General features: G+C 36.5%; 1 protein-coding gene across 2 annotated transcripts in view; it reads left to right on the plus strand.

The window, feature by feature from the left end:
- Window positions 1-14,454, plus strand: part of CTNNA3 (catenin alpha 3) — a 408,816-nt gene that overhangs the window by 350,908 nt on the left and 43,454 nt on the right. For both annotated transcript variants that reach the window (XM_042817894.1, XM_042817895.1), the window contains exon 13: window positions 4,515-4,607. In XM_042817894.1, coding sequence (XP_042673828.1) covers window positions 4,515-4,607 — 93 coding nt within the window. The remainder of the gene's footprint in view (window positions 1-4,514; window positions 4,608-14,454) is intronic.

Below are 14,454 nucleotides of genomic sequence, written 5' to 3' on the forward strand. Positions count from 1 at the left end.
TCCCTAATGTCTTAGACAATATTTGTATGCTATTACAATAGCATAACTAACTCAGCATTATCAGGAGAAAAAACTTGTTTCAAACTCTTCTAGGCATTATGTGAGGATGGCATGCTTATTCCAAGAGTTACAACCAAACTCAGGGAAGGGAAAAACGAAACCAGAGCTGAAATGCCAGTTTTTAGCATAGGAGGTGTAACTTTGGATAGAAAATAGTGCTAAACACTGTGTGCCAGCTTCTTAAGCAGTGCCAACTTCCCAGTTTCTATTTAGAAAGGATTTTTGGAAAGCACTTATCAAAAATTCACTTTAAATGTTTCAGTTTCATTCCTGTGCTCACATCTTTCCTGTCTCTCAGGCCATTGCTGAGATAACTGTTATATTAGAATCACAGAGTCACCAAGTTTGGGAAAGTCCTTTAAGATCACCCAGTCCAACAATACTTCCTACAAAAGCATGTCCCTCAGTACAACGTCTAAATGTTTTTTGAACACCTCCAGGAACTCCGCCACCTCTCTGAGCAGCCCATTCCAGTGGCTGACCTTTCTCTCAGAGAAGAATTATTTCCTACATCCAACCTGAATCTTTGCTAGTACAACATGAGGCCATTTCCTCTCATCCTATTGATGGAAGTTACATGGAAGAAGAGGCCAACCCCCAGCTCACCACAGCCTCCCTTCAGTAGTTGTAGAGAGTGATAAGGTCCCTCCTGAGCCTCCTCTTCTCCAGACTGAACAGTCCCAGCTCCCTCTACTGCTCCTCATAAAGCCTTCTCACAAGGCTCCAGCCGCCCCACAGCTTTGTAACCCTTCTCAGGACAAATACTGAGGCCTCAATGTCCTTCTTGTAGTGAGGAACCCAAAACTGTACACAGTACTTGATGTGCAGCCTCACCAGAGCTGAGTACAGAGGGATCATCATTTCCCTGCTCTTGTTGGTCATGCTGTTTCTGATACAAGTCAGGATGCCATTGGCCTTGGCCACCTGGGCACACTGCTGGCTATTGTTCAGGTGAGCACTGATGAATATGCCCAGGTCTATTTCTTCTACACAGTCTTCCAGCCACTCTGTGCCAATTCTGTAGCATTGCCTGGGGTTGCTATGGCCAAAGTGCAGGACCTGGTACTTGGTCTTGTTGAACTTCATCCCACTAGCCTCTGCCCAGCAGTCCAGCCTGTCCAGAGCCCTTTGTAGGGCCTTCCTACCAGGCAGATCACTTCCTCCCAACTTGGTGTCATCTGCAAACTTACTGAGGGTGCACTCAGTGCCCTCATCCAGGTCATCAGTAAAGATATTGATCAGGACAGGCAAAATCTTAATATACTCACAGTGAGAACTAAAAACACGAGGATTGTCGACTACTCAGGCTCCTGATCTATCTAGCAATTTGTAGGTGATTAATCTTACCTTTTTTGTACTAATCTCTTGGATTCAAAAGTTGTAAACTGACTTAATGTTCACAGAGGGAAAAAAACAAACCACAAACACCTAGCATCCAGTAGTGAAAAGATATCTTTTATCCCATTCATCATTATTTTGAAAACCTCAGCTCTTCACCATATAACATGATCTAGTTGATAATTCTTCTGTTAAAAATAGTTTCATCTTTCTGTTTTGAAGATCATCATTTATTCTTATCATTAATAAATAAATTACTAAATTGTTTGATCTTCACTGAAGTGTCCGTTCTCACTACTAATCTTAATGGAAATTGCAGCTTAAGCCTATAAAAATTATTTGCACAGTTAGTCACAAGAACAGTTCTTCACCAGCATTTGAAGATTAACTATCTGTGATCTGTACAGGATGTGGCAGGGCAATATTTTTACTGTTATTTGATGACAAATTGCTTGCCAACAAGTTGACAACAGTACTATCAAAGACAAAGTCATAGTCCTTGATTTAAATGATTGTGTCAACTTTACATACATAATATCTAAAATAATATGAGAAAGATATTTTTAATGGGAGGTTCCAAGAACAGATTCCAAATACAGATGTATTTTCATGTTTAATGATAAATAGGAAGATTTAGTAATATTGACAGTATAAGAATATTGCATTTTAATTTGCCCTAAAATGCTGTTTTTTATTTTTTCCGAAGTGACACTCAAAGTAATCTCTTTTTGCAAAAATCTGAGAAGTGCTTTTAGTGAATTAGAAATAGACATCAATGATTATGAGGTTATTAATAAATTGATTAGGAAAAATAAACTACCAGTTTATTCTTCTCCCTCAAGGGTATCGAAACTCTGGCAGCCTGTCATCTGGCAGTATTAAGTATGTAACAATAGCAGTAATGTGAATAACAGGTGAAGTAGCATGCACTAGCTAAATATTTGTGAAGGGCCCATTTGCGAAACATTTGCTGTACATTGTTACCCTGAATGATGTGATTCCTGCCACAATGAAATTTTCCAATATGGGCATTAGTCACATTTTCAAAGTAGAGCAGATAATCTCTTTAAAACCATTCTGTTCTCAGTGCACAATATGATGAATTAAATTCTGACCCTTGTAGAGTGCATGTAAAGCATTTCTTTTTACTGTTCTAGAATTTACATACCATATTGACTTTGTATCGTAACAGTATAAAAGTCATCAGTGCTAGACTTGACTATAATTAAGAGTTCTCAGTAGCAAAACCAGTGAGAATGCAGATTTATTAAAATCATAAATATGGAAATGCATATTTACAGTCTGTGTAACATGTAACCAATAAATAATATGATTAGTCTTAAGCATGTAGGGGTGTATTTGAACGTATTTTTGTGGGGATCGAAAAAAGGCTTTTTGCAAATGACTAGAATTTCTCAGAATTACAGGCGAGGAACATTTGGATTGTGTGGAACTCTTACTTGGTCTAATGTCAAGACAAAAGCCAAAATATTTCGTGACACTGATAATCTTTTTCTGAAAAGAAAATGTTCCTTTTTCCTGCTTTATCATTAACGTATGTGCAGGTAAATGAGTTGTGTTCACCCCAAAAAGTGACTGCCTGTCTGTTTTCTTAAGGATATCTAGGCAGTACTTTTCACCACTAGGATTACATTTCTGTCAGGCTGGGCAGCAGCTTTATGTTGTTTATTTCTTGCAGTATTAGCTCATTTAAATTACCGTTATTTTGTTCAGTGAGTAAAACCAACTCCTGTGCTTTGAAATACCAGAGCGCTATTTAAACCTTGTTTCAAGGCTGATGTTGAAGTCTAGAAGCACCTATTCCATCTGCTGGCCACAGAGCTACTTTCCCAAATGACTGGAATGTGTGCAAGTGGATTTATACAGTTTAATGTAGTGTTGCTACTATATTATGGATCTAAAAATCAAATAACACAACCCTATAGTGCTTCTCTTAACAAATATTGAGTATGTATAACCTGCCAGTAAAAATGAGAAGATGAAAACACATAGCTACTCTGGATTAAATAAATACATATTTGATTTGATTGAAAATTGGGTAAAAGTAATGATGATTTTCAGGGTGGTTTTTTTTCTGCATATCTTTCGGTACTTTTATTATCCTCTCCTTAGCCTCTCATGTTTCTCTTGGGACAAATCAGGTTTATGGGGTTCTAAGAACGGTATGGAATTCTAGAGGCCAAGCTGATAGTAGACCATCCAACAGCAGATCTTTATTCAGTCTGGCTCTAGGTGTTAATTTGTTTTTTTAAAACATGAATCCCTTTAGCCAGAGGAAAGCTTTCTGAATATCCCATTGCATTGATAGGACCAATATTAATTTTTAAATAGTTCGTAATTCTGAATGGTGCATGCTTCGCTGTGTGCTGCTATGTTAGTATGGTTAAACTTGCTTTGAATGTTTGTTGGGTGTCCCTTAGCCATGTTCATTGTGCTTTATTTACTAAATTACTGATGATAAAAATTTGGAACTCCTGCAGTTTTTTTTTCATGGTATTTTTGTAAATGAGAATGTAGGAAATAAATTTCAAGGCTTGACTCATACAGAAAATATATCATAAGGAGAACAGTGTTTTTCATTAATTTGCTCAGGGTATAGTTGAAAAAGTCAGTATCAAAAAATGTTAGCAGTTCAAGTTCTTCTGATTGTGTGTACGGTACAGTGTGTGCATTGCAATAAAGTCAGAGATATACTCCAAACATGAGCAGTTTGAGTCTTTCACATATTAGTATATTACAGTGAGCATGTTAGTGTTTCTGTACAGGGAAGAGAAGGTAGAACAAACCTATGCATTCTGGTGACATAAATGTTTGTTTGTAGTATGCCTTTGCTAGCAGCAGTAATGTGAGATATAAATATAAAATAAATTCCATAAGTGCTAACTTTAAGAGTCAGCTTTAATGTTATCATGGCTATTTTGATCTAGATCAAAGCTGCCTGACAGAATGTGGCTTTAATTAGCATTTAGTAGTTGTTCTACAGCAAGACTTGTTTGTTTGTTTGTCAGGCATTCTCTTAGTCCAAGTTATGTTTGACATCAATGCCAAATTTAATAATCATAAGAGAGAATAATACTTCAACAACTTTTTCCTAGACACCTGAAGAGCTTGAAGATGTATCTGACCTTGAAGAAGACCATGATGCACGTAGTCGCACAAGTATTCAGACAGAAGGGAAGACTGACAGGGTATGTATTACACTAGGTTTTTTAAAAAAGCAGTTAGATGAAGTAAAAAATGCTACTGGATTACTTCTGCTATGAAGCCACTTAAAGTCATACAGTGAATTATCAAGATCTTGTTTGACGTTTAATAGATACCTGAAAATCTATAGAGGGCACATGACTGATAGGTATGGCCTGAGTAAGAAAAACACTGTGTGATTTATAAATACACACTGAAGGTGTAAATTAGAAAAATTCTTACACTTCTGGACAAAGCTCTAACAGGTTATAATCTTGTCAATATAGCTTGAACTACTAAAAGTTAGGACATTTGTAATTTTTATGTCTGAGTCTTTCTGAAGCCTTCAGTGCATATTAACAAAACAAACTCTGTATATCTGTATATAGAGATATATCTGTAATCTTAGCTACTGCTGTGCATGAGTTACAGATGTATAATTCTGAAAGTCTGGGTGAATCAATTCTATATTGATTTCTATAGAATTCTATAGAATTTCTATAGAATTCAATATATTGAATATTCAATTCTATATAGATTTCTATAGAAAATTCTGTATTACTCATGAAGAAGTATACATAACTTAACATTTGACAATTAGGTTAAGTATTTCTGGAAGTTCTGAGTGATGTTTTGCTGCTTGTATCATTATTTAACCTGAGAAATTCACTATATTCCTGATTATTGTTTACATTCAGACATTTTTAAGAGCCTCTGAACATTTTGGAGTACCACAAAGCTTTTTGTAACAAAAGTGGTGTATTTAGCAAGCATTACTTTTATCTACATTTCTGTCTTAAATACTGTTTCAGCAAAACTGTTCATGACTTTAAGTTGAAAGACCCCTGGGGCCAGAAACATCAATTTCACTAACTGTTTTTAGACTACCTAAAGCAATAACAGATTTCTCACATTTGGTTTAATCTACTATTATTGTGATAATAGATGTTATAAGCAATACAGGTAGTTGAAAAATAGCAAACTTTTAATACAAAAGGGATTTCAAGAAAACGTCACTTTTCATAGAATGACTTGGGTTGGGAAATACCTTGAATATCATCCTATCATCCCATTCCACTCCTTGTCATAGGCAGGATTGCTACCCACTAGATACGGCTGTCCAAGGCTCCATCCAACCTGGCCTCCAGGGATTGGAGCATCTACAAATTCTCTGGGGAACCTGTGCCACTGCTTCAGCCCTCTCTGAGTCAACACTCTCCTCCCAATAACTAATGTAAATCTCCCCTCTTTCAGATTAAGACCATTCTCCGTTGTCCTGTTACTATCTCCTGTACAGTCAGTCCCCCTCCTGTTTGTAAGCTCCCTTCAAGTACTGGAAGGCTGCAGTGAGGTCTCCCAGAGCCTTCTCTTCTTCAGAGTGCACAATCCCATCTCCCTCAGACTTTCTTCATAGAAGAGTTGCTCCAGCCTTCTGATTGTCTCTGTGGTCTCCCCTGGATCCATGCCAACAGCTCTATGTCTTTCTTGTTTTGGGGGCCTCAGGCCTGGACATGGTATTTCAAGTGGGGTCTCATAAAGACAGAATAGAAGGAGACAATCTTCTCCCTCTCCCAGCTGGCCACCCTTCTTTTGGTGCAGCCCAGGATACTTTTGGTCTTCTGAGCTGCAGGAGCTCACTGCTGGCTCACGTCCGGCTCTTTGTCCATCAGGACTTCCAAGGCCTTCTCTGCATTGCTGCTCTCAGTGAGTTCTCCCAGTCTGTACTCATATCTGGGATTTTCCTGTCCCAGCTGCAACACCTTGCACTTAGCCTTATTGAATCTCACTAAGTTCAACATTACATTTGTTTTTAAGCAAGCACTCACAAAAAAATGTTTTCTTTATTAAGTCCCTAAAATCATATCCAAAATACTAACTAAAATGAAAGTTGTTGATTTGTGTTCCATTTCTTTTCTTCTAACATGAATTCTGAAAAAAACACCCAGTGTAAACTATGAAGAAAACTGTGGTATTAGAATGGTACCTGGCTACTCTTTCAGAAACTACTGGCAGTTTATATTTAAGTCTTATGTATACACAACGAGTAAAATTTAGTTAGTATTTTATTAAAAGAAAAGAAAAGAAAAGAAAAGAAAAGAAAAGAAAAGAAAAGAAAAGAAAAGAAAAGAAAAGAAAAGAAAAGAAAAGAAAAGAAAAGAAAAAAGTAAAAAAAAAAAAAAAAAAGAGTTAAGGATTGTTTTTTTTTTGTTTGTTTGCTTTTTATTGGCTATATTCTGTTCTCAAGAAGAATTCTGTGATACCTTTTGTACTTCTTCATGCCGCATCAACTAATCTAAGCAAAAAAGGCTTATTCTTGGCAGTGGGATTTGTTGAGAGACAATGTATTTAGTATGACTAGAATTTTAATCTCTTTTTCTTTGGGAAACAAGTGAAAACTTCTTTACTTTTGTACATATCAATCGCATGTTAATTAACTGTCAATTATTTCTTACAATATGGTGTACAGTGTAACATTTATAAAAGATTTTTCCTCACCTTACAGGATAAAATTTTTTCTGCAGTTAAGAAAAGCAAAATTTTCCTTCAAAATGTTATTCTTTAAGATGATATGGATTCATTTGGAATGTAATACATAGATGGTATACTGAATAGTTTTGTAGATGTTCCTTAAAGCAAATGAAGGTTTTTCTCTCACTGAGAAAATATGAAAGTAATTTGTAGATGTTTGCTATCCGAATAATAAGAAGAGATCCAGAAAAAGATCCAGAAAAGCTTTGAAAGATCTCTTTTACACACCTGTGTTCACATCTTAGATAAAACAAAGTACTTCTTTAAAGGGAATTTTCTTTGAAACAAACCTCATCGTAAATAGCTCATACCAAACTGTGGCTGGGTCAAATGTATGAAAAAACAGTTGCTTATTAATATTGGAAATAAACTTCTTCTTTTCCTTCAGTTTTTCCCCCAGATAGTACAATTGCCATAAATTTCACTGCTTTGAGGATCTATTTAGTAGTCATTATTTAATAACTGATTCTGATCCTTTAATTGGGAACAATTTTCTTATATTTCACATTATGATATAAGGGTTGTAAATGGCACATTGTAAAAAAAATTAATAGAAAATGAGAACTCTGACTACATAAGACGCATATTCTCTCAAACCACGTCAAGATGTTGACAAACTTTCATATGTAGTTTTTCTTTAAGTAAATGTCTGATGAAATCTACTGTCTGCTGAAGCAAATTTGAATGATGTTAGGCCTCTTTGGTCAGCTTTTTGATGCTTTTTATCTGAAGATTTATTCCTGGAACATATTATGCAGTATGGAGACTTTGTATAGGGAAGATCGATTTTAAGGTTTAGACTGGATTCGATTGATTTTTGTTTGTTTATTTATTTATTGGTCAAGGCAGCGAGTTCTTGTGCAATAGTAAGTCTTTCTGGTGCAGTGGTAACACCAATGTCTGCAATCCAGAAGTAGTATGGCAAGATTGCAAAGTAGCTTTTTTTTTCCTCCTTATGTTCTTTCTATTGGATGTTTCCAGCATAGTAAAGTCAATTTTATTTACACATTTCTTTCTCCATATTAGTTCTGGATAACAGCACTCTTGATTTCACTTGCTTTGTCAAGAGTGTTTCCATCCTCTCGTGTGTCTGATTTCTCAGTGCTCCCAATAGGAAGCTGGTGCTTTTGAAAGAGACTTCTTTCTTTCTCTCATCACACATACAGTATGTAAAACCAAATTGGATATGCATTCACTGATGGTAACAAAGGCTACATCTTAACTCAGAAATGTCATTTTTCTTCATGTAGATAAAATTGATAGATTATTAACTATAACTTCTCTAGAATATCTCTCTAGAGAGAGGATGTAATAGATCGAGACTTAACCTCATGCTGATATTCCTGACTGCATCTGTATAGGTAAACTTGGAAATGTTACTGACTTGTCTTTCCCTCAGGTAATTCCCAGTCTCTAAGAATAATATGACAGTGCTTATGGCACCTTCCCACATGATGGGATACGGATTAACCTCTGCTGTATGCTGTGAGATCTGTCAGTAATTAAACTGGATAGCAATACTAATTATTTGTAGCACAATTTTATAGCCCTGAAGAAGATCTTTAGGAGCAAATTCTCAGCTTCTGCAAAAACATGTGCTGCTTGCAGATCCGAGGAACAATGCAGTTTTTGTACTGTGAAATTTGGATCTACCATATGCCAAGTGTTCTTCCTCTGATGCCTGTGTCTAACATGTGTAATTATGTTGTAAATTTATCACACAAATGTTGTTTGGAAATTTATGACATTGTAATCAGAGAGAGGTAGTTTGTGACTTAATAATCATCAGGTTTTGAGTTGAAGAGAACGTTAAGTGTTTGCCCAGTAAATTTTTTTACTTAGAAGACAATGTGCATTTGAGGGCAAGAGAAAGTGTAAGGGCTTGAAGTTATTAAATTACTAAAGAGAATAGCTTAGCTTAATTTTAAAGCTATTGGTGTGAGTTACATGATCATACTGAAGAATGTACAAAATATTTTAATGTGTGCAGATGAGAAAAGCAAAACAGTTCTCAGACAACCAACCGCCCACATTGTTTCTCAGTTTCTCAGGCTGTTACATGAATACGTAGATAAAAATATCTGAGAGTAAGATCTACATTTGTAGATTTGTTGCGTGTTATGTTTGCAGAACAGTTTGGTGCTGATGAAGAGTTGGTTCAGTGTGTGTGATAGTGTGAATGAGAAAATCCAAAATGAATTATTTTCTTGTTTTATTTGTATTATGCCTTACATACAGTGATTGTTATTACATACCTAAAAATATATTCAGCCTTGAAAAGACATCCAAAACAGTCTTACCTCTCCTCACAGGACATGCATTGCAGCCCAGCAACCAGCTTTGTTGCTCTCTGGATGCTTTCAGGTACTTTAACATTCTCTTTATATTGTGAATCCCTGGAAACAGTATTCAAGGTGAGGTTGCATCAGTACTATGGTAGGAATCATCTCTTTTGACTGGCTATCTGTGCTTTCCACTGGCACCTTATAACAGGGCTTGCTTCCATGGCTGACCCTGCTACTGACAGAAGGGAATACTTGGAAGGGAAATGAGACAGCTACTCCTATTCAAGTTCGAAAGATTTTGCATCTAAAGTCACTTTGTTAATATAAATGCTGGCATACATTAACAGCAAGCTTTTGCTATTTGGATAATGAAAAGGCAAATTTAAAATCATATGCAAGATTAATTCTTAGCAAAGCCGCATAGAGTCTGGAAATGTCAATGACAAAAATTTAAGCATAGTACCAATTCAGTGATTTTTAAGCAGGTGTTGCTAATAGTAATTTTGATGCTTAATACATGGATAAAGATTCTTTGTCAGGTGTCATGATCTGTCAAAAGTATTTAATTTCCTCTCTAACTTGCTACATTTTTTCCCTTTATTGAAATAATGATAATTTAAGAATAAGCAAGGAGTAGGGAACACTCTGGATTGTAAATCACGTCTTTTACATGTCAAAGTAGACTGTTTATGCCATACGTGTGTGGTGTGTGCTCTTTGTTCTTTCATACATACTCTTAGTAAAAATACTGAATAACTCTAGAGTTGGAGCAGATCCCTTCAGTATTTTACTTAATAGGATCTAGGAAGGATCTATTCCCTTAATAGCATCTGGAAGGACTCAGAGTTCTCTTCAAGAATCTAGGATCACAAGATCCTAGAATCCTTAAAGTTGGAAGAGAACTCTGAGGGCCACCTAGTCGAACTCTCCTGTAATGAAAGCTACACCACTGCTAGATCCCCAGCCTCACCTTGAAAGTCTCCAGGAATGGAGTATCAGCTACATCTCTGGATAACCTGTTCTGGTGCCTCACCACCCTCACTGTACAAGATTTTTTCCTTCTATCTAACCTAAATCTACCCTCCCTGAGCTTATAGCCATTTCCCTTCTTTCTGTCGCCAGAGACCTTGCTAAAGAGTTTGTCCCCTTCTTTTTTATGGCCCCCTGTTAGAGACTGAAAGATTGGTAGCAGGTCACCTTGCAGCCTTCTCTTATCCAGACTGACTATCCCCAGTTCTCTCAGCCTGTCCTCATAGGAGAGGTGTTCTATTATGTGGATCATTTTTGTGGCCCTTTCCTAGATGTGCTCCAACAGGTCTGTGTCTCTCCTGTACTGAGGACTCCACATCTGGACAACTTTGATCCCTTCAACTTTGACATGATTTCTTGGAAAGTATTCTGTGAACAGTTTTTCAGTGAGTGTCGCATCCACTCAATGCCAATTATGTAGAGATTATGTTTCCCTAGATTGTTTAGAGAGGGACGTGAGAACCAATGACACAATCCAATGCAGCCCATATTCATTGCGTATTTCTTCTTCATCTGCATGCCTGTTTCCCTGGCACAGAGAGGAGTTAGATTAATAGCATGCATTGCCTTTTTTGTGAAGGTTCACAAAATTGATGTTACGAATTTGTGTTTTTGAAATTATTTGCTGATAGCTTTATCTCTTCATTCAGTTTTGCTGTATGTAAAAAATACACAGGAGCTGACATGGCAGCAAAAACGAGGCACCAAAGTTGATGAAAGCAGGCTGGACTTCAAGAATTACGTTACAGACCTTAATTCCAGGAAAAGGCAATTGGTGACCTCAGGGAAGAAATGCAGCTTCTTCCAGCTTCCGGTATCACTCCCATACATTTAATCTCTAGGGAATGTTCTTTATATTCACTTTGCCATGGCTTGTTAATATCCAGTATTTGCTGTTTCACCTCTTTATCCAAATCTGAGTGATTATTCACTCAGTAGAGAATGTAGGATGTGATTTAAAAGGCAGTGGACACATCAATGTTAACAGAATCACTCCAGACACTAAATTTCTTCAAATTTCTATAAAAGCAGTTTTCCTCTTCTCTAGTTACAATCTCACAATGCTTTGCACCTTACAAATAGAGGAAATGTTAAACAGTTTTCAAAGGGAAGCTCTTCCCTTTCAGAGAGATATTTGGCTTGTTTCTGGCTTGTTTCTGTCTCGGGAAATTTTTGATAATGTAAACATTTGTTTGGAGGCGTGGTGCTTCATTCTGCTGTTTCTCTTCCCTCACTTTCTCCCTCTCTCCCTCCACACCTCCGTGTTAGAGATAAGTATTCTGACATTATGGCTCTAGCCAGTAATTTGTTTTAGGGGATCGGGAAAACAAAAAGCATGTCAGTTTAAGAATTCAAGAGAATACTGTAGGTCTATACGGAAGTCATCCTTGGAGAGTGAAGTCAGGCACAAAGGCCGATTTTTGAGGTTGGAATTTCACTGGCAAATGATGCAGCAGTGGGACAAGAGTCAAAATCTTCACTAAGTAGCTGCTTCTTGTGGATCCTCTGTTTTAGTCATTGTGTGGATAATTTGTAAAATCTTTTACGTTGTCTCAATCTGTAACAATAAACTGACTGAAACTTAAAAGGGTTTGAAATAAAAAGATTGTCTAATCTTATTCTATAGCATCAAGTTGCAAACAAGGCAATGTACGTAACTCCTCAAGAGTTAAAGGAAATTAAAGAAAAAAAAAAAACATATTGCAGGTATTTTTCTTTCTTAAGGAAAAAAGAAAAGTAAGAAAAAACAGATTTTCTCTCTCCTAATTTTAAGTTTTCCTGTACCATGTTGTAGAAGTAATGAAAAAATTGCTTTTCCTAGTGGGCAAAATAATCCAGCACTTCTGTAATATCACATGATTAATTTAGGTCTTTACTTTATATGTACTTGTTGCCTATTTCAAGGTGAAGTCATATCTATACTTACACTGTGCATACATTTGTTTTATTTTGTTAGTGGCCTTCCAGTATTTGAAGGGATCTTATAAACAAGAGGGAGATCAACTTTGTACACGAGTAGATAGAGACAGGACAAAGGGAAATGATTTTAAACTAAAAGAGGGGAGGTTTAGGTTAGATGTTAGGAGGAAATTCTGTACTTTAGAGAGTGGTGAGGGGCTGGCACAGGCTGCCCAGAGAAGCTGTGAATGCCCCATCCCTGGAGGTGTTCAAGGCCATGTTGAATGGGGCCCTGGGCAGCCAGGTCTGGTGATTGGCAGCTCTGCCCATGACCGGGAGGTTGGAAATGGTTGGGCTTATGTTGCTTTACATCCCAAGTGATTCTGCAATTTATGATCCTATGTTAATAAAGCACTATGAGGGAAATGAGATAAAAATTCAGAATTGCGAGGTCAGAACTGTGGTTTCCTTTGTGCCTTTGTTTGGATAATGTGTCTTATTCCAGCTGAAAGTTATTCTTATTGACATGTAACAGGATACTTTGTCAGATTTCCCTCATTAAGATGTCATCTTTCTTGTGCCATACGTTCTTCAACTCAAGCCATACGTTCTTCAACTCAAAACAGCATGGAAAGGGGTACTTGAGTTCTTTAGATTCTGTAGCCCAGATCTTTATTTTTGTCTGTTTCATATCTTTCTTAGGAAGCTCTTGTAACCATGAGGTGAATGTGTTTTGATTTTATGTGGCTTGTTTTAGGTCTTTTTTTTTCTCTCTCTCTCTCTTTTTTTTTTTTTTTTTTTTTTTAACAAAACAGGAATAGTATTCCTTTAATTACTCAGTTACACTTTATAATTTAGTGATTGCAATTACAACATACTTTGGGAGGCCTATAATTTCCAGTAATTGATATAAATGGGAAAATTAACCTTGTGACACAGCAATTCAAGCATAAATAAAAACTCTTAAATCGCATGGCTTGAAAACCATATGCATTGCGTATAAAGCTGATTACCTGTTATATAAATTATAACTGATAATTCAGTCACTGCTGTAACTTCCTGTTTTAACTTTGGAAGATGATGTTTTATAAACAAGAATACCACAAAATATTTGCAAAATAATTGTATGTCTTAATAGTTGCTTTATATAATACATGAGGCGGACCACTTCATAGAGAAAGCAATAGATATAAAACACAGCAGTGACATAAAGATGAACAAGACTAAAGATCTTGGCCCCCCCAGCCTGGTGGGACATATGGTATCTGCACAGAATACCAATGAAGTCAATTTCAAGTATCTATGTGCAGTTTTTTATTTTCTTTTCTGTAGACATGCATTTAATCATTTACATAATTATACTCCAAAGATGAGTGTTTCTTAAATTATAGTAAAACTTGAGGCAGTTGGGATTCTGCTGAGATAAGGCTTTATTGGGAGGAAGAAGAAAAATAAATAAATTCACATAGCAAAGCCAGCAAGAGCAAAAAGCCTCCAGTCATCCTGGCATTAGTCCATATATAATTGATGTCCATGAGGCTATTCTTCAGCTCCTCTGAGAGACCGTCTGGTAGCCAGGATCACACAGGTGTAGAAATTAGTGGTCAGAGTCAGGAGAGGGCATGTGAGAGAAAGTGTTGTGTCACAAGTTCATTGCCTGTAGTCAGTTACTCATGCCGAGTTGTTTAGTGCTCCTGTACCAAAGCCAGTATGACCCAGATGACCATTTCTAGCAGCAAAAATGAAAGAAAATCCAGTGTAAACTTTCAAATACTGATTTTTTACTTGAGTTCCAGATACAAATCTGAAAGGAAGAATTTACTACGGGATTTGCATTAATGTTTTCACAGCTGTTTTCATAATACGCTTTTCTGTGTCCTTCCACTCTTTCCTTTATTTAACCAAAAATTCAATGCACAAAGCACTCTTTAAAATGTCAGGTTATTCATAAAATACGTAAAGTATTTTGAATAAATAGAACTGCCTTTTCTTAATCTTGATGTGGTTGTCATGCTTTCAAATCCAATATTCTGTATCCTGTGATTTGAATATTTTCCAACTGTGGGTATGATAACTTCTACGTGACTTACTGGATTCAGCCTATGAACTC

The sequence above is a fragment of the Centrocercus urophasianus genome, unplaced genomic scaffold, assembly GCF_019232065.1.
Source record: "Centrocercus urophasianus isolate 14NV4802_14NV808 unplaced genomic scaffold, USGS_Curo_1.0 seq_17, whole genome shotgun sequence".
NCBI lineage: Eukaryota > Metazoa > Chordata > Aves > Galliformes > Phasianidae > Centrocercus > Centrocercus urophasianus.